This window comes from Anser brachyrhynchus, assembly GCF_964034855.1.
Source record: "Anser brachyrhynchus genome assembly, chromosome: 6".
Classification (NCBI taxonomy): Eukaryota; Metazoa; Chordata; class Aves; order Anseriformes; family Anatidae; genus Anser; species Anser brachyrhynchus.
Genome location: NC_137700.1, coordinates 44,209,579 through 44,235,028, shown reverse-complemented (window position 1 = coordinate 44,235,028; position 25,450 = coordinate 44,209,579). Strand labels below are relative to the sequence as shown.

Sequence of the window (25,450 nt, the reverse complement as noted above, 5' to 3'; positions counted from 1 at the left end):
CTACATGGCTGTATTCATTTTGAAAGCCTCTCTTACAGGCAGGTTTGCCTTCCACAGTTATCAGTAATGATATAATTGTTTTCTCAGTGTATCAGCAATGTTACAAAGATAAAGGAATGAAGCTTTGGTGTTTGGTGAATGGTAATGCCCGTAATTTCACAGCTGTGAGTACGAGCTACTAGAAGGTGTTATTTTCTGTAAGAAAAAGAAGCTGCTATTATTCTCCAGTATATTACAAAACATGAATTTATGTGCTCATGATTTTGTGTATCTAAAGTGAATAATGACACTTTATTTTCCCGCCTAGAAATGATAGCTGGTTTTATGTCTGTTGGACTCGTTACTGTAAGCGAGGAAGGCAGCGCCTTGTTGTTTTTGCAGAGAAAGGATTAATACTTCTGTCGCCTGCGGACCGAGTCAGATAGCCCGTGTTAGCTGTGCTGTCTGGCTTTGCTCTGCTGAAGGAGCTTCCTGGAAGCTTTCCTCAAAGCACTGTGAATTAGCTGTCCTGGGTGCTTAATTTGTTCGGAACGAGGTCTCTGCTTCGCACTGAGGCGTTTGGGTTTCAGCACTGAGCTTCCCGTGGGGAGCGGCGTCCCGAGGCACGGCTCTGCCTGGGGACGGGGTTACAGAGGTACAGGGGTACGCGTTGCCTGCCTTCTGCACGTCCCTGCGTGGCTGGTGGCCTATGGAGGGAGCCTTGGCTCCACTATTCAGGTGAAAGCTGTAGCCCTCTGGTCCTTGATGTTCGCTGCTTTTGCTGTTATTGATGGTAGTAAAGCTGCTTTCAATATGCGTTCCTGCAGTGTGGCGTTTCTGGCTTTGAAGAGCACTGCTGGCAGCAATTCCCCGGTAAGCCACGTGTTCTTACTGGTGCGTGGAAGGTTTTCACGGGACAACCTGGAGAGCAAGCCTTTCATCTAGCCTTCTGCAAGGGGAGGTTCAGGAGGTACAGATGGAAGTCCCTTATCTCTGTAGGAGAAGCGTTTTACGAACCGCGGGTGGGAGAGCGGCGAGCAGAGCCCGCCTGAGCAAATACCAAAGCTGGTCCCACCTCCGCTCGTGTGCTCCAGCTGCTGGCACGCGGAGGGGGAGTGAAAGAGGCATCCTGGCTGAGGACAGCAGAAATCCATAACTTTGTTACACTGAAATGATGGGTTTCAGCCCGTGGCCCTTGGAATCCACGTATGACTCGTGCTTGCTGAAGGGTGACTGAAATGCGAGGTTAGCTGCTGGGTGCCTCCCGTGACCGCGGGCACGGTCCCGCACCGCACGGCCTCAAAAGCTTGTAGGGACTGAAAGCTTCCTGGCTCTGCAGCAAGGCCACTGCAACGCAGCGTCTTGTGCTGTGTCTGACGGCATGCGGGCACTCCGGGAGCACCAGTAACGTAACATCTCCTTCCTGGAGGCTGTAATACCGCGTACCTCTGAGCAGAGCACCTGTGGACAGCCTCAGGAGTTGTGCAGGGAGCTTCTCAGGCCTGCAGAGGGACCTGAGGGTCTGTACCTGACCCAAATCCTGTCTGCAGCTGGTGCTGAGAGGGCCCAGAACCGAAGATTGCTTCCCTTAGTGCTGCTGATGGCTCATTGAATAAAGGCCCTCAAGCCTTTCTAGGCGAGGGTCATGGGCGGTGGCTCAGCCCAACAGTTTGGGGACTTGTGTAGCCTTGAGAAAGCAGTGTCTGCAGGAGCTTCCGTGTAAATGGAGCCTGGCTGCTGCCTTCTGCACGTGCTGCTCAGAGCTGAGTAAACTCAGGCACTTCATCTGTTTTCATTTAGAAACACTTGGTGTTCCTCAAACAGATTTTTTTCTAACATGTTTCAACATAAATTGCGTTTTCTTACTGGTCTTGTGTTGTACTGGCCCTGGTACTTGCCAAGAGGAGCTGTGGCTGCCCCATCCCTGGAGGTGCTCAGGACCAGGTTGGATGAGGCCCTGGGCAACCTGATGTAGTGGGTGGTGTCCCTGCTCGTGGCGGGGGTTGGAACCGGGAGGTCCTTGAGGTCCCTTCCAGCCCGAGCCATTCTGTGATTCTACGGACTTCTGCAGTGGTAGGTGCTAAGTTGTATGCAGGACAATACGTGATGGGAAACGTTGTGGGAGCCTTGTCAGTCAGAGCAGTAAGTGCTGTGAGTGGATACTGGAGAAGTGAAAGCCTTTTAATTGTTTTGATCTTCAACAAAATGCTCTGAGTATTTTGTTCATTGGGGTCAATCTAACCTGGAATGAATGAAGACTTTGTTTTCATTGATGAACACAATCCTTGATGGAATCCTTGAATCTTCCTTAATGGAAGATAGTCTTCTTAAAGCAGATTTTTTTTTTTTAATGAAAAGATTTTTCAACAGAAGATGTTTCCCACTAAGTCAAAGTTTCTTTCCTTCCCCTACACTTCAACAGGGTCTCTTTGCTCAAAACCAGTCACTTTGCTCTTTCATCCATTGATATTGAAATCACAAATATCAAAAAGATGAGTTCATTTGTAATTTCACAAAATTACTTTAGCATCACTGATCCTATGTGGATTAGAATTATTTCATCCTTCCTATAAGTATTCACTTTCTTTCTTTTAATCCCACTAACCTTTGCAGAACTGAGCCAGTGTTCTTCATAGCAAGTATCTGTGTGAATTTGTGTACATATACAGATAGATAATTTCAGTTTAAATTGAAGACAAATTTATAAAGGAAGGCGATTTCTTTGTATATAAAAACTTGGTCAATTTCCCTTTGAAAAGTTGTACGGTTTTGAACAAATTTGAAATACATGACACAAAAGACCTCTGACCTTCTCTGGTTCCTAAACCTGGCTGAATTTGAGACTTTTAATGCCAGGAATCCTGCACAAAGCCTGCAAGCTGGGAGATATTTATTTTGCTATTCTTCTCATGCTTCTGTGTTGGCGAAGGCACAAAAAGAAAATGGCTATTTTGAGTCGTCTGTGAAAAGATGGACGCTGATGGGACATAGTATGCCTCTGGATGCTCTTTTCATCTCTGATACTGGAGAGGGGAGAGTTGGCCATAGAGGGGCGCTGGGGCTGATCCCGCAGCAGAACATGTCGGGGTTCCGGCAGTAACGGCTGGGGGATGCGGAGACCCCGGCTGTGAAAGCCAGGCGCAGTTAGACCTGGAGCCTGGAAGAGCTGAAATGTCACGAAAGCCCGCTCTGCTTGTGGAACGGTCAGGTGCTGCAGAGAGGAGCACTGAAGTCTTTGGGAACGCTTGACTTCAGTCGCAGCCGTCATGACGTTTTTGTTTTGTTTTATTAAATTTGTGCTTTTTATTGCTCTTTGTGTTATCTACTCGAACAAGTACAGACCTTAGCCCCAGTAAAATGGGTTTTCACTCCAGTAACGTAAACAAGGCTACATGCAGTATGTTTATGGCAAAGGCTTGTAGTTCTGACCTGCTTGTCATGTTTTCCTACCCGGTCCCAAGACCCCATTATACAGAAATTCATCTCTTGGTGATTTGCAGGGGCCGTTAGTGTTTGTGAGGAGCCAGGTATTTTTACTACATGTGGGCATAAAAGTGAGCCATTAGTGGTGCTGTTACTGGCAGACGTGTGCAATACCAGGTAACACACATAAAAGGCTATGTGTTTTTTCTTCCCTCTTGGCTTCAGAAGATAGGGAAATCAATATGTTTTCCTTTGTATTGGGATAAATATACTATTTAAGTCGACCGGTTGCTTCGTGATATTGATTTATAAGTGCTGCTTCAAGCTGCTCAGCACCTGAAATTTTGAACCATGTGCAATTCGGGTAGCAGGGCCAGCAGGTTCTCCGTAATCTGAATTCTGCAAGAATAAATACTGGTATTACAAATTTGTGTGCTGTAGGCCTTCCAAGTATTTGTGCTTGATAAAAAGACTGCGTTCCTTGCAAGAAGCATCCGAAGTTTGTTAAAACCACAGTTGGTATCAAACCCAGCCGCGTGGTCTAACACCACACAAGAACGTGGTAGGAGCGCGGTGCCAGGCGGCTCCCGGGCACCGGCGGGGAGCAGGAGAGCACCAAAGCGCCCCGTGGGCTGCCGTGCTTGTAAGTTGCTGTCCGGTGATTCTTGGATTGTGGCAGGAAGGGGTTCACCAAGAAGCAACCGTCTCCATCTTTGGGTCTCAAACCCATTACCTCCAAAGTGCACCTCCCTGGTGAGGGCAGTAACAGTCCTGTACCCGTTTGGAGTGCCGGCCTGGAGCTGGCCAGGTAGGCCTCCCAAAACGCCTGGAGTTAGCGATATGCTAGGTCGGGTGCTCAAACAGCGTGATGTTCTGTAGCAGTAGGTTCAGTTTAAGCAACGTTTCCCATTTCCTTCTTCGTTTGTAAATGCTTACATAAGGTTTTCTGTCGGAGCAGGTTCCCTGCTCAGTGTTCTTCAGCAAGGCTTGCGGCCTTCCCGCCAGCCAGCCCTCATCCCGCGGCTCAACATCGCTGTGACAGTCCGGCCTGCCGAGCTGGGAGCAGGGGTCGGGCAGAACTGACAGGAACAGGTTCAAAAAAAAAAGTGTTTTGTTGTTTTTGGTAAGTGTACCATACTTGAGTGGGTAGTTTTATGTGTATCCTTCTTAGAGCTAAACTTAATCCTGTGGAAAGTATGGGACTGGAATGGCATCTTAGTCTGCCGAAGTGCATCGGTCCTGTTGACTTGATGGTGCGAGAAAATATCCTTACGATGGTAGAGACTGAGTGAAGCAAGAAAGGACAATATCTAGTGTTTGATCCCAACAGTCTGTAATAAAAACCCTTTTAATCCCACTGATGAATAAAACAGTAAGAGTAATTTATCTTCCCAGTTGCTATCAATTTCAGGGTCTGAGTACATTCCTTAAATGTACTGGTCAGTGTATTTACGTGTATATGTAGGTAGGATAAGTATATTTATTATTAAGATGATACTCACATGTTCAAACTTACCATTTTTATGATCAGTGTCCTTTCAGTGCTAACTATCACTTTTACATCTAACCAACGATGTTTATCAGCAGATGATCCAAGGTGTAGGGTTTTCAGAAGCACCGAGGTTGCAGCTGGTGGTTGAAGCAGCGCTGAGATGTTTTCTCCTGGCACCCCGTGGTGGCTGGGCGGCCATCTGCAGGGAGGTTGTGCTGCAGGCACAGCTCCGGGAGAGGGGCTGCTTCTGGGTTTCTTGAGTAAATCATCAGGTTTTGTCCTGTTGGGTCATCTTACCTCGTGTTTTAACATCTGCCTTGCATTGCTGGCCAGGGCAGTGTCTGACACCACCACCGTCGGCCCACAAAAGGCTCAAAAGAGCCCGGAGCAGGTGGTGAGGTGAATGCTGTGCCCCTGCCTGGAGCAGCAGAGCCCCCGCTGGGGATGAGGTCTGAGGCAGAAGCCGTGTGTCCCTGTGCACCTTTCCTTATCGTGTACCCCCCTGTTCCATGGCTTGTCCTCCAGGAGGGAGGATTGGACAGCAACAGCCGCTTTAACTCATTTGAACTATGTTCTTTTTTTCCATATCAAAAGACAGTTGTTGTCAGTTTTAATACTGATAATAGTCTAATAAGTCTATTAAAGAGCTGTCATCTCAGACTTTATCATCTCTTTTTTTTCTCTTAAAGACTCCACAGATGAAGGGAAATGGAATAAGGGATAGTAAACAATAATTCGCACTTGAAATGCTTTGTTCTTTCTTCTGGAGTTGTTTTTTCACACGTCTTCAGAGGAAGTGCTAAGTGTTTTCTGACAGGTGTTGCACGAAGCTAAGTGACCCAGGCACCCCCCTGCGCCCCGCGGGTCGGGGGCACCCGTCTCCCCACGCTGCTCTGCTGATGGCAGGGGAGCACGCTGGGGTGCGGAGCTGCACGCCAGCGCTTCATCCCTGCTCCCCACCTGGCTGCCAGCAAGAGCTCCTCGGGGAGCTTTCTGTGACAGCTGTACTGCTTGTCAAAACTTATTGACTCCAGGTTGGAGCGGTAAGTGGCAACCCTACGCTGCAGAACGGGTCCCCAGCCAGTGGACTAGACCTGAGGATTCATCTGGTTTGTTGTGCAAAAATCCCCCTTCTAGCCTCCAGCTGGTTTAGACAGCATCAGCTGAAATTCAGTGAATGTTTCTGAAGTGTCTGTAGTCACAAATGATAGACTTCTTAATTTTTTTACATAGTAGCTGGGATTGTGCCGTACGTAGGCGCAGCAAATTCAGTAACAGATGGGCTGTGCGGTGGTACCGGTGCCCAAAGAACAGCGGGGTGCCCGTGGCCGGGGCTGGGAGGAGGGAAAGTAGCTTGAGCCTCGAAAGAAATGGGTAAAGGCAGTCAGGCTGTTTAGTGATGATTAGTTTTATGAGTAAAGTAAAAAATGTATTTGGTTTAAAAAGAAGTAGACATGGTGCATGTCCCTCTGCGGGTGAGGATTAAGAGCTCGCTGTTACTAACTTCACTGACTCTCAGGCGAAGGTATTTAACCAACCGATATTTAATTGGTGTTTCATGTCATACAACTCTCGTAACATGCGTGTCTGTTGACAGCCTTCAAAATGCTTATTACTTTAGATGTACATGGAAAGTATTACAAATCCCTTAGGATGCTACTCAATACTTGACAGTGTTTTTCTGCTGGTATTGAGTCCTTGCGTTCTTTTCATGAACTACCAAAGATCATTTGCATAGGGCTGAAATTTTGGCGATTGGAAAGCTGTGATATAAATTGAGTATTGTGTGGTTCCATATGTTCGGTAGCCACATACATGGATAGAGATCCTTCAGCATGTTGATGTGGAACTCCATTTGTGTCAGAATTGTCTTTCAGTTCTTTCAGGTGGAAGAGAAGAGGCAGCAAGGTCAGTGTTTGAGTTAGTGGCCAGTTGTCCTCACCAGCAGGAGGTCCTCCGAAAGCCACAGAGCTCTTACAGAGCCTTTGTTGGGCGCTTGCAGTAGCTAATGGACTGAAAGGGGGGGGGGGGGGGGGGGAAGGCATTTGAGTGGGTCTTTAAAAGAAGTGAGAAGGAAATACATTCACCTAGTTTCCTTTCCTCAATGGCAGCCAAAAAGTTCAAAACGGTCTTTAGCCTCTTTGATTTTTTTTCCTCCTCTTTTATTTCTTTAATTCAGGTCTTTGGGGAGATGCACATCTTTTTTGGGTAAAGATGTCCTCCTGTAGGCAGAACTGAAGAAACAGACTGAAGGACTATATAGCCAAGTGTAATTTCAAATGTATTAAATTACATGTACAGTGAAGTTGCACAACACATGCATATATATGTGTGTTTTTTCTGAGAGAGAAGGTCTCGAATTAAATTACCCTTTTTTAGAGGAGTGAATCTTCATATCTCACAAGTGTTAGTAGTACTTACTTTTGTCTTGTTAAATTATTTTTTTTCCTTCAAGGCGGAAAAATCTTGTTTCAGTTTTTCATGTGTTGTGCCATACTGATAGCCCAAAGCTGGGTTTTGCTGTGTCCTTCCATCCCGCCGGGTGCTGCAGCCTGGCGCAGACCCGCTGTCCTACAGTCCCTGCATGTCTGTAGCCGACTGGCCTGGGTCTACCACGTGAAAATAGGTCTTCCAGATCAGCAACAAGGAGCTGGACACGATAAGAAACTTAGGCAGGTGACGCTGTGCTCGAATAAAAGAGAAGGTACAACAGATACAGCTCCTCTCCTGTGCCTGTAGACCCTATTCCACACAGATGTTAGCAGGTAGACCTTTGGAGATCGCCCATCAGTCAGTGTGCTGGGCTTGCTGCCCTATTCCATTGCCTTCACTGCATCTCACCGCCTTTGCTTAATTGTCTCTGAATAATCTCTTCACTGTTTCTTCAGCTGCTCTCCGCTCTTCGGTAATGTCACACAGAAACCTCAGATGTCTCCCCTAATCTGCTTGCTGGCGGGGAGCAGAGATGGCAGTCTGGGGAAGAATAGCAAAGTGGGTGTCTGTATCTTACTGCCCAGAATGCAGCATGCCTTGGCAAAAACAGGTTTGGAGAAACAACCATTGCTATTTTTTTTCCCTCAAGTGTATATTGGTGATGGTATTTTACTACTACTTGCAAGGCATTTGACTCTTGAAATTCAAGTAAATGAAGTCATTAAGTGTGATTCTAAGAAGCCCTTCCCAGAACTTTTTGGAAATACTTCCAGCAAAATCAGATTTGTTTCTGAGAAGAGCCACTCCTCTCCAGCTATGCCGAATGCAGAAGAAAATCCCGATCTCTGAAGTCATGTCCTGGGCCAGGTTCCTATTGGAGTTTGCTTTGGAAATCATATTTTATCTTTGAGCCTGATAAATTGCTGAGATAGGTTGCTCAGTTGACTGCAAAGGAAGAGATGGGCTTGATGACCCCCAGGCACCCTGCTGGTGATACGCTCTCAAGTATTAACAATTACAGGGGTAGTCCTTGCTTGATGGAATTATTTAGTAGGAGAGAGGGAGAGAGAGCCTCATCAAAGGCAGGGAAATCACCGAAACTTCTCTTTCGGCTGACTCATGAAACTTTAATAACGGAATTGATGAAACTTTAATAAGGACGCCCTGCTAACTCTACTGCTTCAAGAGTTTTACTCGTCTGTGCTCATAGAAGACTTTGGCTGTCCAAGCAGCGAAGACTTCGGTTATTTTGCTGCTTTCCTGGGCTCTTTGGGGGATTTGCGTCTTCTCCAAAATAAGAATCAATTGAGAAGTAAACAACCTTTCTGCTTGTGTACCCTGTAGGAAGCCAGTAGGAAAGTAATTTTTCCATGCAACATTAATTTTCATAAGAGTTACAGAAGACGTTTTGTTGATTTCTTTCTTCCCACCTGAGGCTGGCTGGAATTAGCAGGGAGTGTGATTTCTTGGGGGCGAGGTGTTTAACCTAACCGAAGAGCCGTGTTAGTTCTCCGGTGAATAAACGTGAAAACTGGTAAAATGGCTGCAGTAGTTGGACACTGATATTTTTGATATTTCCATTGTGACTTTGGCAGAATGATCTATTTTTCATCTATTGATGGTTGAATGATTAAACCTTTTAATATTATTTGTTAGTGTGTTTATTTTTGCCTGCATGCCTGTCGTATTAGTGCGTGTGCAGGTGTTTTAAATGGGTTCTGCTTGGAATTGACAAATGCAGTAGCGATAATGGAATTTTTCTGTGGTGCTTGCTGAAAACATTGACTTCTGTTTTGCTAAGAGAGAGCTTATTTTGTTGGCAATAATTATTACAACGAGTTAGAAGCTAAGCTGCCAGAAGTTAGCACAATAAATAACCTCGAGAGCCCCAATTAGCTGTAACCAAAACGTTTTCCTTCCAAAACACTGACCCACTTTTCTCCCCCAGTGCTAACTGAGAGCAAAACAGCACTTAGCAGCTAAAATGCACAAAGTTCCAGGTGCGTGAATGCGGAGATGGATCTAAAACCCTGGCTGAGGTATCCGGGCTTCAGAGCTGGGCCGTGGCTGTGAGGGGGCGTGCTGGGGGTATGTCCCCCGCTGCTGACCGGGGCAGCGCCCCCCGGCCCGAGGCGCGACGCTGAGCTGCCTTCGCACCTTCTGACGGGTCCTGGGCCCGCGCCTGGCGGGCAGCGGGTGCTCTGGGGCCGGGCGGAGGTACAAAAAATCTGGGAAATGCAGGAAATGCCTGCTGTGATGTGTCTGAGCAAATAGTGATTTTTTTTTTTTTGCAGAGCTACAGTTGGCTCTTACTGCCTGAAGGATTTCCACACGAACTGCAAACACTTGCTAAATAACATAATAAGCTAATGATTGCTTAATTTTTGAATGCATAGCTCAGTATAGAGGGACTAACAGCTGGTGTTTGTCAAATTAGTTTTTTTCCTTAAGACTTTTTACTACTCATTTTCTTGTTTATTTAGCATACTTAGACAAGATTGAGCTCTAAAGGTCTACCCCTTAAGCTTGTAAGACTTTAAGGTAAATCTTACATAGTCAAAAGTGAATTTGAGCCTACATTTGGTGGACAACTTCAGAGCTCCTCTGTAAGATGATCAGAATTTTCTGCATGGCATGTTTTCAAGACGAATGTTACTATTAAATAAAACTTGCAGAACTCGGGTATTTGCTGGCATCTAACAGGACAACAGTCCAGTAGGTGACACTGACCTTGGATGTTGAATATAACGGGCAACACAAAGGTTCAGATTTGGAATCAGACGGCTTATATTTAGGAAAAGTCCGAATAAGGCTGTTTGTGAATAGTTGTGAAGCCGTGGCAGATGAAGTAAATACTGGTCGATATGTTCAACCTGTTGACTTCATTTATTATTGATTTTTTCATTTAAATTTAATAACTGCACAGCTTATGTATCACCCAATATTACTTTGCTTCGTCCCTCCAGGTTATAGTGGTGTGTTCACGTGCATGGGGTTTAAATATCTAAAAACGCACTAACCACAGGCTCAGACTTTTAGAATAATGGCGGTGAGGTGGGCAAGGGCTCTGGTGCCTGTGATGCTGCACGAGTCCCGTAGCCTTGGACAAGGCACTGTATAAAATAAAACTTATATTTAAATGGTGCCATTACGTGTGCTTTTTGCAGAAAACTCAAAGGTTTCAAAAGCAGTGTTAAAGTATTTTCAGAATCTAGCATCTCATGAAGGTGGACTTGCGTAGTGGAAGCCAGGTGGAGAACGTGCCACGTAGTTGTGCCAACTTGTGTTAAAATTCAAAATGCTGAAAACATTCTGACGTAAATCCACCGGTTTCCAATTAAAAATAAAATGTTGTATCTCATTCTTCCCCAGGTGGTTGCCAGAATAGCCTTAAACCGGTCAGCAGCAACCAAACCCTTGCGTTGGCCGCAGCAGCCACTGCGGCGATGATGTCGGTGGAGTCTGAAGCCCCTCAAGGACCTTCACCTCCGAGCATCCAGCCCTGCCATGTGCTGACCTTCTCGCCCATCAAAATTCCAGTGTTGACTTCACCTTTTCCAGGTAAGGCTTTTTTTGGTGGCATTAAGAAGCAGCTTATTATACTTTGCAACGGAGAGAGGCTTCTGTGTATGGGTCTTGCTGTCAGCGTGCTCTCGTAAATGTTTAGTGGATACAGGTGGTGTACAGGTGCTTTTCTGGAATTAAAGTTATTTTTTCTGGTGCTGTTTAGAGGTGCTTTCTGAAAGCGTGTTAAAAGTAAGTTCAAAACAGTATGTGTCAGTAGTTTTTAGACACGCTGTGACATTTACAGGTACTACGTGAACTGAGTTGCATCCTCTGTCACCTTAGTAAGAAAACACGCTCTTAGTGTCACTCAGCCTTTGCAGCAGATCCTCAGGTTGTGGTGGTGGCAGTTGAAAGGTATCTGCTGGAAATAGAATCACGGAATCTCCCACGTTGAAGTGACCCACTGGGACCGTCGAGTCTAATTCCTGGTTTCATGCAGGTCTCCCCAGAAACCAAACCCTGTGTCTGAGAGCGTTGTCCAAATGCTCCTTGAACTCCAGCAGGCTCAGGGCTCTGACTGCTGCCCTGGGCAGCCTGTCCCAGTGCCCGACCACCTCTGGGCGCAGAACCTTTCCCTAACCCCAGCCTGACCCTCCCCAGTCCCAGCCCCATGCCGTCCCCTCGGGTCCTGTCGCTGTCCCCAGAGAGCAGAGCTCAGCGCCTGCCCCTCCGCTCCCCCCGTGAGGGAGCTGCAGGCCGCCATGAATTGTAGATGTACAATAACATTGCAGACAAGTAGGTGGTTTGGCTGTTTATAAAGTGTACTGGAGGAATGGAGCCTTGGTCTTCTACTTTTCATGATAGGTTTGGATGTGGTGCTTACTGGAAAAGCTCCTGTTCTCTTAGCGTGACAACACGTAACGACTTTCTGAACGTGATACCCAGGGAGGTACTGTGGCATCCCCCACTCGCTGTGGAAAGCTGTCTGATTTAAGTCTTTGGGATAATTTTTGAAACTATTTGTGCTTTGAATGCTTAAGTATATATTTTTGAAATGCAGTATATCAGTAAAGTTTAAAATCTTATTTTTGGTGCATTTCGCATCTTTTTGATACTTGAAGTGTAACACAGCAAAATACAGCGAGATTAAAATTTTGCGGAAAATTTGCAGTCCTGATATTAGCTGTTCAGATGAAATCTTTGTATGAAAAATGTATCTCAGTAATTATTGTTCCTGTTGAGCAGTCATTAGAACCGCTCAGATAAATGACTGCCAAGGAAGCACAGCAGCGTGTTTATCTTCACGGAGTCTGAGGAGCAAACGTTCCCGTAGGAATAAAGCCGTTCAGACTTGGAGAAAGGGCTGTGCTCTCATCGGAATACTGTCCTGGTTTGGCTGGCCCAAAGGGGGGCTCCCTGCCACGTGGTGTCGTGTGGGACAAGGAATATGGGGTGGCTGTCAGGGAGCTGCCGCTGCTGGGTCTGCCTGGGCACCGACTGGTGGGTGGTGAGCGATTGCTTTGTGCATCACTTGGTTTGGGTAGATGTTATGTACCTCTTTCTCCTCCTTTTCTGTCCTATTGAAGTGTTTTTGTCCCGACCCCTGAGGTGTACCTGTTTTCTGGTTCCCTCCCCATCACTGTGGGGGTGTGAGCGAGTGGCAGTGCGGTGCTGAGCTGCCTTCGGTTAGACCACAACAGCCCTTTTGGTGCCCAGTGTGGGGCACGAAGGGTTGGGATAACAACGCATGTGACCAGATTTTAATATTTGTGGGTTGCTCAGACTAGCACGGTCCTGTTGCTATGCCTCCTGCGTGTGTTCCCAGCTTTGTGTAAGGTTAACCAACTATTTAAGAATACCGCCCGGAGATCTGCCCTGAGGCAGGACGGCTGCGGGTGGCGAGGTGTGTGGGAGGACATGGGCAGGTGTTTATCAGGATTGTCACCTCCGATGGCTTTGGAATTCAGCCCTTGAACAAATGCAGAATCCTAAAAAGATGACAGAATGTTTTAGAAAGGTATGGCCCGACCTTGGCAGTGCCGGAGATGTACAGCTCGCAGTGCTGTGCTGGGGTCTGCCTGTGCCCATCAGATGCTCTCGGTACTGTTTGGCTCCTTGCAGAGGAAGCAAATGCCTCTGGGCCTGGGCCTCTGGTTCAGGCCCCGCAGCTGAACCAGGGCCATCCCGTGCTGGTGTCAGTCGTCCCTGTATTCAAGGAGAAGCAACGGATGTGAAAGCCAGGTCTCTTAAAGGAAGAAACTGGACTAAGAAGGGGAAGGAGGAAGAAGAGGACGAGGCAGGCTACTCCAAAGCAGGCCCATCATGGGAGCAGGAGGAGGAGGCAGATCTCACAAACAAGGCAGTAACTGCGCGAATCCCTGTCCCTGGGTGAGCTGCAGGATATGCAGAAAGATTTCAGTCATCGTCCGGGTGAGCACACTGTCACCTGGCCGCTCCAACGCTGGGTAGCGAGGCCAGTGGCTTGGAACTGGGGACAGGGAACAGGGGTGGCCCCGGCTCAGCCAAGCCCCTGGCTCTTTGCTTCTCCTCCGGATGCCCGTGTGTCCAGTGCAGCAGGGCCGCCTCGGTTGGCGTTGTGTTCACCAGGATAAAACGCGGGGAGCTGAGGATGGAGCCGCTTGGTAGCGCGGGGTAGCGAGAAGTGTCTGAGCACAGCTTTGTGAGCTGCTCGGTTCTGCTGAGCGTCGGGGAAGTGGTTTAAGATCAATCAGATAAAATTGAGAAAGGTCCAGAAATGCTGTTGGAGCTCCGTTTTAGGTTATTTCTTCCTTTTTTCCTTTTTCATCTGTTGGTGGTTCTGCTCCTGCATGTGCCAGGCAAAATGTTCCATTTAATGTCATCCTTGCTGTTAGCTTGGGTTTTGTGCCAGATCTAACGTAAAGACTAAACAGGAGCTTGTGGAGATGCAGCTACACAGCGATCTGTGCTGGGTCTTCGTGCTTGTTTGCTCTGCTGGTAAAGAGAGAACTTAATTTTCCAGCAGTATCAAGCCAAGCCTTTGAAGAGGACTCTCTTAAAACAAACTACCGCCATCAAACCAAACCAAAACCCGATAAACTTCCAGATTTAAAGCTTTGTGGCACTTCAGGTATAGAATATCTGGCGATCTCTAATGCCTTTTTTATGGCTACTGTATTAGGAGCTGGGGTATTTGTTTTTTCACATACAATTTCTTAATTATTCAAATGGGAAAGGTAAGGTAGGAGTGTGTGGTTATGGACTCTCTAAATTAGCAGTGAGTACAAATATTAAAAAAGGCACCATCTGCCATAGAAGCCATTTGCCACCTGTTCTCTTCCTTTCAGAATTATTTAATGGTTTAAATTTAATGTTTTGCCCTGCCACAGAACAGCTGGGAAGTGACTAAGTATTTTTCCTATCAGTAACTTAACGGCCAAGCGTCATTATATGTTCAAAACACCTCGTAGTGCCAGAGTTTTTCTACATGCTCTTTCATGTGTCTGTCAGCTTGCTTCATTAGCAAATTCTGCTGATACAAAACACATTTTCATAACAACAATTACTCAGTTATTTTTATGGCGTTTTGGGGGGGGGGAAACAGCTTCTCTCCACAGCAGAGAGGCGCTGGCTATGCAGGGCGCTGAGGTCCCAGCGGGTGCTGGGGGAGAGCCGTGGTCACGGCTGTGCCGTCCTCGCGTCCTGCTGCCTCCTCCTCATGAGACTGGATGCGGGGGGCTGGGTGATGCTTGTCCGTAACAGTCGGTTCGTCAGGGTGCTAATTAAGGAGTAAGGCCAGCCCGCTCTGGTGCCTTGAAGCTACCCAGAGCCTCTGCTGGGCGAGCAGAGCCACGTGGCAGTGAGCTGAGAGCTGAGCTGGTGTCGGACCACAGCAGTTGGTGTTCCACTGCTTGGGGGCTTTATCCAGCCTCTGTTGCAAGTATAAAATCATGAATTAAAAAAAAAAAAAAAACCAAGCTTGTACACGTCTGGCATTCAGACGGCTTCTCTGGGCTCTGCTGGTCTGGGTGAGCTCTGCTGGGCTTTGGTGGTGGCTCTCCGTGTTTTTCCCTAGTAAGCCTTTCAGATCGCTAAGATAATTCACTCGGTGGTAGTTTTCCTTCTGCATTTGTTAGTTATGAGTGTCTAGCCCATACATTCCCGGAATTCATAGATTGCAGGTGAGCAGGAAGTAACATTTATGGAAAATCATGAGCAATTCCAAATATTCCCAACAAAATTTTGGCATTAATATCCTTGGGAAGCTTTTTTCCCCACCTCGTTTCTGGGTGTCCTGTGTGTCTAGCAGTAAAAACAAGCTCGACTCTGAATACTGAGTAGTTCTAACAAGCTCATTGTAAATGATCTGCCCAGCTTTAATGCTGTGTAACGAAGCAAGCAAATGAATGTTTATAGTTATTAAAGGGATAACTTCCTACTCGACCTAATATTCAGCATAAAATTACTTCTCAGTTTTATATCTGTGTTGGCACATGCGAAGGAAGGCATGCACGTACAGCGGTTTTCTGAGCTAGAATCATGCCAGAGATCCCATTTAAATACCAATTTTCTCCTACTGCTGGACAGCAAACCTCTGCTGAAAACTGAAGTGCTCAGGTGATCGTCCTGACGGTGATTCCTTGTGTGCAAATTCAGCCTGTTGCTTTTGGTGGCCCAGCACGGCGTGGCTGGTACGGAGGGGCTACAGAGGCAAACGTTGCACGGAAAGGCGCCGCAGGGAGGTGTCGGGCAGAACTCCTTCGTACTGCAAGTTTCCCACAGCATCCCCACTGAAAAATGAAGTCAGTCGGGGACACTTATTGATGCAAGTAAGTGGATGGACGGATCTGAACTGGCTTTCTGGGTCACGGTTCAGTTAGCCTGTACAGATAGCTGGGGGTTTCCGAGGTGTTCTGATGGAGTCTGAGCACTTCAGTTACCCCTATGGAAGTGCACCTGTAACCCTCCTTTTGCTGCAGTCGTGTTGACGTGACCAAGTGCGGGTAGAAGGCAGGGTGCCCCGCTGGGACAGCAGCACTCTGCGCAGGGGCCGTACTGCTGCGGGGCTCCGTCCGTCCCGCAGGAGCCCTGCGCCGGGGGCGTCGGGTACACGTCTGTGCCGCTCGGGTTGCGCCCTGTGCCTGTAAGCGGCTGCTTGCTGTTGTGGGAACCGGGCGGAATGGGTTCGGTGTCTTGAGTGCGCTCTCAGGATATTGACAATAGCAAAAACGTAATTAAATATTTCATGTCCTAGTTAGAAAAGGCAAACAACCCAAATCCTTCCATTCATGCCCAACTGTTTGCTTGGTAAATGTCATAAAAGTCGGACTTAATTTACTCTGTTTAAGTACTTGTTAAAACAAGTAGTAGTTTTTTTTTCCCCTTTGAACAATGCTAGTACGCTGCTGTAGAGGGAGTTTAAATCCGATTTCATGTGTTAGCAATAACATTTACTCTGTCAAAATACCTGCGGGGTGTTTTGTTCCCCATTCAAGAGACAAATAAGTTGCAGACCTAGGCGGTTATCGCTGCCGGTACTTGAGATTAGCGCTAACACAGCGCTTGCTCCCAGAGGAAGGAAGAGGCACGTGAGGGAGCCGTGCCCGCGGTGGCTGCGTTTCTCGCTGCGCCCCGGGGCTGCTGCCCCCTCGCCACGGCACGCGGGCTGCGGGCTCAGAGCCTGGCGCTCTCCTTGTGCCCTGCGATCCTTCCGCCAGCCTCACGCTGTCCTCAGGTCTGCCTCAGGAGTTTTGAAGTCCTGGCTTGGCTGGAGGGGGATGCCAGCCTTCCCTGGGGCTGCTCCCCGTTGCGCGGCGGTTCCTGCAGGCTGGGATCTCCTTTTCCACTGAGAAAAGGGCTTGGCTCTTCTGCCTCCCGCCTGGCTCTTCCACCTCCCGAGGTGCTGAGCTGCCCCCCTCACCGCTGTGGGTCAGGTGTCGATGTCTGCGGTCTGTACCCCTGCTCTAACACTTCAGCGCCTGCCTAAGTCTGTTCAGCTCCTCCTCATTAGCAGCACGAGGCATCTTTTTTCACCATGGGAGACCTTTCCATAAAGGATCTTCCTGCTTCACGTTTTTTTCCCCACTGCAGACTAACATTTAGTTTCTGTTGCTTGGAGCAGTCTCGTATCTGAACTTCATATATTGTCAGAGTAGCAGAAGTCTTAGGAGAAAAAAACAAATTGACTGAAATGAAGAAATAGGCCTTGCAAGGATAATGGGATGGTTTGGAGCAGAGAGAGTCGTTACGTTGCCCCCCTCAGGAGGAGATGCGCGGACAAGAATTACTGTTCCTGTTCGTGAGGCTTAAATCAGCTGAAGGAACAAATTGTTGTGGTGACTGCTGGTGTTGTTTCCTTAAATTTATTTATGCAATTAAACCATTTGGAACTTGGTATGCATTTTCAGGGCTTAATAAAGTTAGGATGCGATGTTGCTGCAATGCGAAATAACTCACGGTGTGGTGATGCAAAGCCATCCCACGTCCCCTCTGAGCCGCTTACTGGTGCTCGCCCGACGCTGGGGGATCTCAGAACACGGCGAAGGAGCGCGTTTTGCTAAGGTCCGTATAAAAGATGGAGAGATGCTCAGGAATGATACTGCTTCCTATGTGTTTCTCTTTCACTAGAGGAAATTTTAACTTACCAGCGAGAAGAGAGAAGCTGGCTTCTTTGTTATTGTTTTTCACAATTTTCGCAGCCAATTTTATTGGTTTATTTTGACATCGTAAAAGGAAGCTGTAGTGGGGATTTGACCCTGCACGCTCTTAACATTTAATCTGAATCTGTGGTACTGAGCCCGGTCTGGCTGTTGAGTAAACCTGGTGCAGGAACAGCCCGGGGTGGGGGAAGGAAGGCATCCTGCGGTTCCTGGGGATGGATCGCTTCCTGGAGCCGTTCTTCAGAATCTGCGGAGTTTTGTTCCTTCTTGTGGAAGATGCTCATTATGGCGTGAGATAAAGGAATAATTTCACAGCACTCACTGCAATGCCACGTGCCCTAGAAAGGCCGCTATCCTGTGTATTTTCTCCTAAACAGTTTGTCTGGTGTAATTGTGAACTTGCTGAGTACATTCCATGCCACAGAAGCGTGCCTCGGATCATTTCAGAATGCTGTTACACTTTGTGTTTAATTTCCAAGATTGAGACGTACCTCCTTGAAGGTTTGTTCTGAAGAAAACCAAGTGTACGTACAAGGGTCAGGGGGCCATGGCACTAACGTGCTCTCGTCCCTCAGCGGCTGGGAGCAGAGCTGAGGGCCTGGGCAGCTCTGATCTGAGCACCTTGGAGGGGGCTCCTGCCCCTCTCCTCCTGACCGCCGCATGCTGCATGGGAAGTGGGATTTTTTATAATAGTCATTATATTGAAAACTTTTTCTTCTATCCAGTCAAACAGCTCTGCCCGTTCTGCCTCTTAGATGGTGGGAAAGAAATGCCCAGCGATTTCCATGGCCGCTTTAGCTGAAGTCAGGAGCCCAGCGGATGTTCTCTGGTTGACTTGTGTTTCTCGGTCTGGCCCCAATATATGTGTAAATAAATTTAACGAGGTAAAATGAATCTTGGCTTGTTGGCCAGAATATAAATAAGGAAAATTAATTAAATTCCATGCTCTTAAGCGTGCCATAGGTGCTTCCCTAGAGTAGCTAAATAGAATTTCATTGATTTTATTGCAAATTTAGTTCTCTTGATCGCATTCGGAGTGAGTTGATAATGTTTCTGCAAACAAGGCAGGAGTCCTGGCAGCCCCGCTGGGGAAGGGCTGCTGCTGGCACCGCGCTGAACGCTCACCCCGCGCAGCAGCCAAACACGGATTATTTGGATAAAGGACTTGGTTTGAATTGCAAAATCCATCGCCAGCGCTGGGGAGGCTGCGTCTGCAGCGGCGGCTCTGCTGGACCCCGACCCTGCGGAGCGATGTGAAGTGAGGGCAGATGCCGTCGTGTCAGCCAGCCCCGAAAAGCTGGGATAAGGTGCTGGGATGAGAGCTGCGCAGCCGAAGGCTCCCCAGGAGCTGCGCTGATGTTCGCCGATGAGCCGGCAGCAAACAGCACAAAGGAGAGAGGCCGCATGTCTTGTTACTGGTCTGTAGAACAGCTAGAGGAGCAGGCAGCGGTTTAACCAGACCTCTGTGCTTTCCAGAAATGAAAAAAATTCCTGCCACACACGGCATCGTGTCGACTTCCACGCTAATTTCCAAAGCCAGTCATTCTAAACCTTGGCGCAAACACCCTCATTGCACAAGTGTGTAAGAAACGGGAAAATGATGGAATCACATTCCTGGTTCCTGTGTTACTGATTTTTAAATTCCCAAACTAATTTATAACTCAAATCCTCCTAGAAATAAGTATTTGAAGATTTTTCTCCAAAATACAAAAGATTAGTTCATGCAGAAATAATTACTTCGCTCCGACAGGCAGAAAGCTGAAGTTCCAGAGGTTTGATACCGCATAACTCGCTGTATTCTTTCAGAATTACATCCTATTAAACTACAAGATTGAAATTTTATGCCGGAGTTGGTTTTCATAAGACTGGAAATAGATCATAAAAGTTGTGCAGATGTGAATGTATTAACGAGCAGCGAGCGGCATTGCCCGAGAGGGATCCGCTGAGGAGTAGCCCCTGCCTGGCGCCTAAGGGGGCCTCCGCGGTGCCGAGGGCAGCACGGGGAGAGCAGGGGGGCAGCAGGGGGGCACGGCACTGATGTCTCCCTCTGCAGCACGTGGGATCGTGCCGCCCAGCAGCAGTTGTGAGCAAGGAAGCGATCGGGATGCGATGCCCTGGGAGCCGCTCCCCGTCCCGGGGCAGGAGGCAGCCCTGCAGCGCGCAGCCCCTGCCTTGCCGCCTTCCCCCCGCGTACATCTGGGGCAGACACGGGCTTACAGCTTCCCTTCCTGGCAGGAGGCGGGGAGGGGTGTGCGGTCTGGCTGCTCCTGGAAGGAGGGCCAGGGATAACCCCAAAAGCCATCCGCCCAGTGCCCAATGTCATGGTCCTCGGGTGGGGAAGTCCCTCTGTGTGGCAGTTCAGCAGGCAAGACGTCGCTGGATGGAGGGACGTGCTGCAAATCTCTCGCTAACTTTTCTCCCGGCCGAGGGTGCCGCGTTTCGCTCTGTGCGGCAGCAGAACCAGCAGTGCCTGGAATGAGCTCGGCGGAGTTCGAGATGCGTGCCCTAGGCGCGCACACACGAACCACTGCTAGAAAAACAGGGGCTCAAATGCGGCTCCTCTGAGCCATCAGTTACATCTCATTTGTGTCTTACTGAAGAGTGAAATACTAATGTCCTGAGCGTGCCCTTTATAAGTGGGAATTAAGGGGAAATAATCTTTAAAAAGCCTACAGCAGGGAATTCAGATATATTTAAATTACAGATACTGGCATATCAATCTTAATAAATGCGTTATTTTAAACATCAGGAAGTGATCAAGATGCTGGAAACAGGCTGCCTCAGTCCTGGTGCTGCAAGGCACGCGGGCAGAACGAGGCAGCGGGTAGGGCTTCTGGTGCCAGGGGCGGCCCCGCGGTGTCGCTCAGCGATGCTCGCGGTTTGGGCAGGGCATCAGCTGTGGGATGCGTGGGCCCTGCGGCGGCCGCGGCCTCCCGCTCTGCCTGGTGCCTGCATGTTGGGAGGTGAGATGCTCCACAAGGGACCATCGGCGTGCCGTCGTCTTGTGCCGGCTGGCATCAGTTCATCTGGCTGTTAGCATGAAGCACTTCTGTGCTTCACCTTCCCCCGAGGAAATGTCTGTGCAAATCAGCGGGTAACCATATTTGTATATTCTTAAGTGAGCAGGAAGGCTTGGTTTCACTTTGTACGCGGCTTGTTTTCCTGGTAAATCCAGAGGATGATAGAATTCTGTGGGCTTTGTAAATCACACAAAATAAGCATCCTGATTTCATTCACTTTTTGCAAATGAATGGTTTGACTTTCTGTGCGGCATCGCGTAAACACAATGTCCTCTCTTTTGTTATGTCTAGCAGGTGCGCGCTGTTTACCGTAGGCAAAGATGATTTTGCTGGGAGAATGGTAATGTTTGATTTTTTTTCTGTATTAGCATATTGTTTGCTTTCCAGAGGATCGTATTCACTGGGTTGCTTGGTTTTAGAAGGCTGTAATCACTTTGAAAAGGATAAAGATAACTGTCCTGCTGCTGCTCGCTGTGGAACGATTCAATAACATTGTGTACATTTCCTCTGCAAACACGCGGTGCTGGCCACACGTACCCGAGGGGTATTACATGAATTAATTTAATTATTATGTGGCAGCGAGTTTGTACTGCTTGTGGAAACGCAAACGAAGATGAGTCCTAACGCACTTCATGGAAATGAACTTCAGGAGTTGTAACGGTGGCACTTAGAAGGCAAAGGAACACCAGCACCGTGCTGGGGCGACTGGGGCAGAACTTGCCTGTAAAATGTTGTGGCTGTTTGTCTATTTTTGGCCAAAGAGTTGGAGATCGGGTATCATACTGCCTCAAATGTTGTCTTTATCAGAGTGGGCACCCAACTCTTAGGTGTCCGAGTTTTTGGACTAACTCTAGCACTACCACCTTTTTTGTAATGAAGTTGCCTCCCCTGTTAAAGCAGGCAGAGCTGGGTGGAAAAGTACGCTCCCTCCGGGTGACAGTGGTTTGGACAGAAGGAGCACGCCCATGTTTCTAATACGGAAGAACAGGTAAGTTGGTGCTAGGGTAGCTTCGGTTATGGTTTGGTGCTTAGGAGAAATCTTTGTCAGAAAGGACAGCTTTCCTGGTTGGAGGAAGAGAAGCTAACTCGGAAAACGCAGAGCTGGAGCTCTGCCCCGGCTGTTGCACAGTCTGTGATTACTGGAAGAGATTCAGGGAGTTAATTAATGGAAGCAAGAGCAGGGAATCTAATTTCACACTTGATGTATGTAGCTGTTAGGAAGCGTACTTTAAATGGTGTTTAAAAACCCTGTAACTAAATATATCAAGATCGGTCCTGGAGTTGAAATTTTATTGGCACCTCTCGTGGTTCCTGTCTGTGACCGTCCGAGCCCTGGAGAAGCAGGAGGACGTGAAATGGTGGCCGCGGGGAATCCTGTCTCCGTGGCTTCAAACAAGGAACCAGTCTTTAATGGCTCAGAAGCTGGATGTCTTCTGGGTTATGCTGTTTGCCTTGAAAAATAGAAAGGGTGCAGATTTCTGGGCAAGGTTTGTATTTCCAAATTATGTGAAGATGGACTCTAATCCCAAGCCAAGCACCGTGGGCGTTGCGTACAGCCGAGGATCAGACACGGGGGCACCAGCTGAGATGTTGGGGATTTCAGTAATTTACTTTTCTGAACACGGGGCTTAAAAACTGTGGTGGTGTTCAATGGTCTTGTTGTTTCTGTTATTTAAGTAAGTCACTTAACACCGTTATTACGACCGGTATTGCAGTGAGAAATTCATTAGAAGTCAGGAATTGGTCTGTGTTAGCTCTTGCTGCCCCCGGAAGCTGGGGTGTAAGTTGGGATTTCGTTCCGCTGTGCGCGGCGGTGCAGGGGATGTCTGGTGTCACGCGCGGAGGGGCTCGGTCCCTGCGGCGGATGGCGCTGTGCGGAGGTGCTGGGGGACAGGGCGGGCTGCTCGGCACGGCGCGTCCCCAGGAGGGCGCAGGGGTGTGCGGAACCGCTGCCCCCCGAAAGGCGAGAAACGAGGAGGCCAAAAACCCATCTCAGAACGATTCCTCCGGGAAACCTTTTAAATCAAGAAGCCTCCGCTTTCCCATGTGCAGCAGCGAGACCTTCTCAAAAAGCAATCAGAGGTTTAACCGTCTGCAATTAACGGCTTCTGACGGACAAGTGTCAGCGCTGCGGGCGCAGGAGGGTGCTGGGGAGGCCGGGGGCGCGCGGTGCAGGGGCTGGGGGCTCCCCCGGCACCCGGTGGTGCTGTGCGGGCGCTGCGGTGCCGGCTGGCCGAGCTCGCCCTGAGTCAGGAGTGCAGCTGTGCCTGGGTCACCGCCACCAGAATTGTTTCTTGGATTCTGGGGGGTCACTTGGTTTTTAACCTGTGGTATTTACAAGCATGAATAATACGGTGTGCTGTATATATATGGCTAAACCTGGCAATTTAGCTGTAAGCTTTTAAGGTTTTTGACTAGTTTTGACTTCACTTTGGTTCTGAAGTCACTCCGGCTTTACTTTTTTCTCTGCTCATCTGTTGGAAATTATTCAAAAATGGAGGAAAAAAAAAAAGGCAGGTTACTGAAAGGAGACAAAATGACAAAAATAGGTGGAGGAAATAATTCCCCATTGCTGTTCCTTGGCAGCAGTTGTGCCCTGACGTTGGTTCTTACTGTGCAGATGTACAGAAGTGTTTGCCCTCTTTTTTGAGCTCCCACTCCGGCAGTGCGCCTGCCCCTGGGGTGGCAGTACGGACACGGAGCAAGGTGCCCGGCCGTGGCAGATGCAGCTCCCACCGCGCAGCAGAAGGTGGGCGAGGGGCCGGGGCAGGAGGCTGCGGGGTTTTGTGTCCCGCTGCAGGTCGAGGCGTGCGATGGCTGCGGTTCCCGGCCGTCAGCGGAGGGCCGGGGCAGAGCCCTAGTGCTTGCGTAGGAGTTACAAGTAGGGAGTGGGGATTTTGGAGCTTGGGAAAAGGGGGAATTTCTGAGAAAGACCCCAGGCCTTGCTGTGCAGTGGGCTGGCTGTGACTGGGCGGCCTCCTGCTGCTGGCTCACCTGCAGAAGATGCTCAAGGGCAGCAGCGGGGCAGAGCCAAGCCGCAGGAGGAGGGCAGAGGGAAGTGGCCTCGTGAGAGGAGGGCGTGTGAGGAGCAGCATCCTGCAGAGCTCCGGCAGAAGGGCCAAAACTCATCCCTCTGCCCGCCTACCAACAAGGGCCGGGTGTGGGAAGGCCCTCCTCTGACCCAAAGATGCACGAATGTGTCTTTGGGATTTTAAAGAAATGTTTTGGTCTCTGTTTAATTGAAGTGTGGGGCAAGGTCAGCTGCTGCCGTAGCACTCCTGCAGCCATTCGTGGTGCCTTCTGCCCAGGCTTTGCCATCTCGGCTTCTAAGCAGGTTTCTCCAGCTTGTGCACGTGCTGGCATTTTCCTCGGAGCATGGCACGGTCAGGTTTTGTATTCCTTCAATCTGTGCCTTACGAAGTTATATCCTCACGTTATGTTCTCGAGAGCAGCTTTTCTGCCAGGCTGCCCTGCAGCCATCTGCCCGCCTGATGGCTCCTGCCACGTGGGCCCGGCCTGCTGAGAACAGGGCGGCTGTCCTGGGGTCGTGGCTCCTGCCTGTCAAACTAGTTGAGAGAAGGAGGAACAAAATACGTGTCAGTTTTCTCTTTGATATTGGTCTTTACCCAGCTTCTGTTGTCTGCTCGGAGCTGATGGACTGTAGAAACCTGGCTGGAGGGGAGTTGCTCCAGCTCGGTGTGTGTGCCTGTGCAAATGAGTGTAAAGTTGCTTAAGTGGTGTCGTTGTAAGTGCAAGCGGTGTGGGCTCCCTGCAGGGCTTGGGGTGATAGGGGATCCAAAGTGGAGAGCAGCAGTCGCTTGCTAAACGTCTCATCACCAACGTAAAACCGCTGATTTTCCTCTCCTTTCCCTCAAATTAATATCTTTGCACGTGTGTAATGTGTGTTTGGTATCAGTACAGATCATTTCGAAGGAAAAAATTTCTCAGATAAACTTTAGTGGAAGAAAAGTAATTTAAAACAATGCCAGCCTAATGCACACTGAAATCTAATATTTGTAGCCATGCTGTCTTCGTGATTTGTATCTTGTAAATATCTGCTTGCATGAAATGAGATGAAATCCTATTTTCTCTTCTTCCCTAGAAATCAATTGTCCTGTTAAAATCACAGTGAATGAAAATTACATATTGTAGAGTAGCGTCGTGATTTGCAATCATGCGGTGCAGTCTGAACGGTTTTCATAGATGTAAAGACAGCCGGTGTGTCCCCTTCCTCTGAAGGCACGGGAGCAGTCGCCGAGCCACGGGGCTGCCTCTCGGCCGCACCGGCAGGAGCCGCGCGTCCCCCAGGCCTGGGCCAGGTGAGCAGGGGAGCAGCGCTCCCTTGTAGCACACGCCAGGGCCAAAATAGGGCTTCAGAGGCAAACGCTGGGCTTCCTGCTGCTCAAGGGGCCGGCTCAGGGACTGTTGCAGAGTAACAGCTGGTACAAAACCGGCAGTGGGGAAGCGGCCGTTGGGAGTACGGGAATAAATGCAGGGTGACAGCAACCTGTTGTTGCTGAGAAGCTTTGTGAAAGTGATGCTTTTGCTTTTCTGGAAGCTCTTGAGATAATTTAAAAGAGGAGTTTAAAGCAAGACAGTAATGAAGATGCGGGAGGAAAGTGTTATATGATCTTGACTGGGCTCTAAGTAAGTAATTGCCATATTATCGGGATTTGGCTCTGCTCCAAAATACATCTCATTTAATTATCTGAAACTGATAGTGACACACACAGCTTGCCAGTTTTTTGACACGATAATTTATTTTTGACTTTATCTTTAAGGGAACAAGTGATAATTGCACGCAAATGAAAACCATAAACTCAATTTTTTAGTTTTTATAAGTTTCTCTTCACACCTCATCATACTCTTTTTCCATTTTGTGCACATTTCTTTAAAGAAACCCAAACCAGTTCAGCCTAGATTTAAGCCGGTGTTTCTTTGACAATGAAAACATAGCT

At 48.5% G+C, this 25,450-nt stretch overlaps 1 protein-coding gene across 2 annotated transcripts in view; it reads left to right on the top strand.

Annotated features, from left to right (window-relative positions):
• TCERG1L (transcription elongation regulator 1 like) overlaps positions 1-25,450 on the top strand; it is an 81,595-nt gene that overhangs the window by 4,990 nt on the left and 51,155 nt on the right. For both annotated transcript variants that reach the window (XM_080597642.1, XM_080597641.1), the window contains one exon: positions 10,700-10,888. In XM_080597642.1, the coding sequence (XP_080453768.1) occupies positions 10,700-10,888 (189 nt within the window). The remainder of the gene's footprint in view (positions 1-10,699; positions 10,889-25,450) is intronic.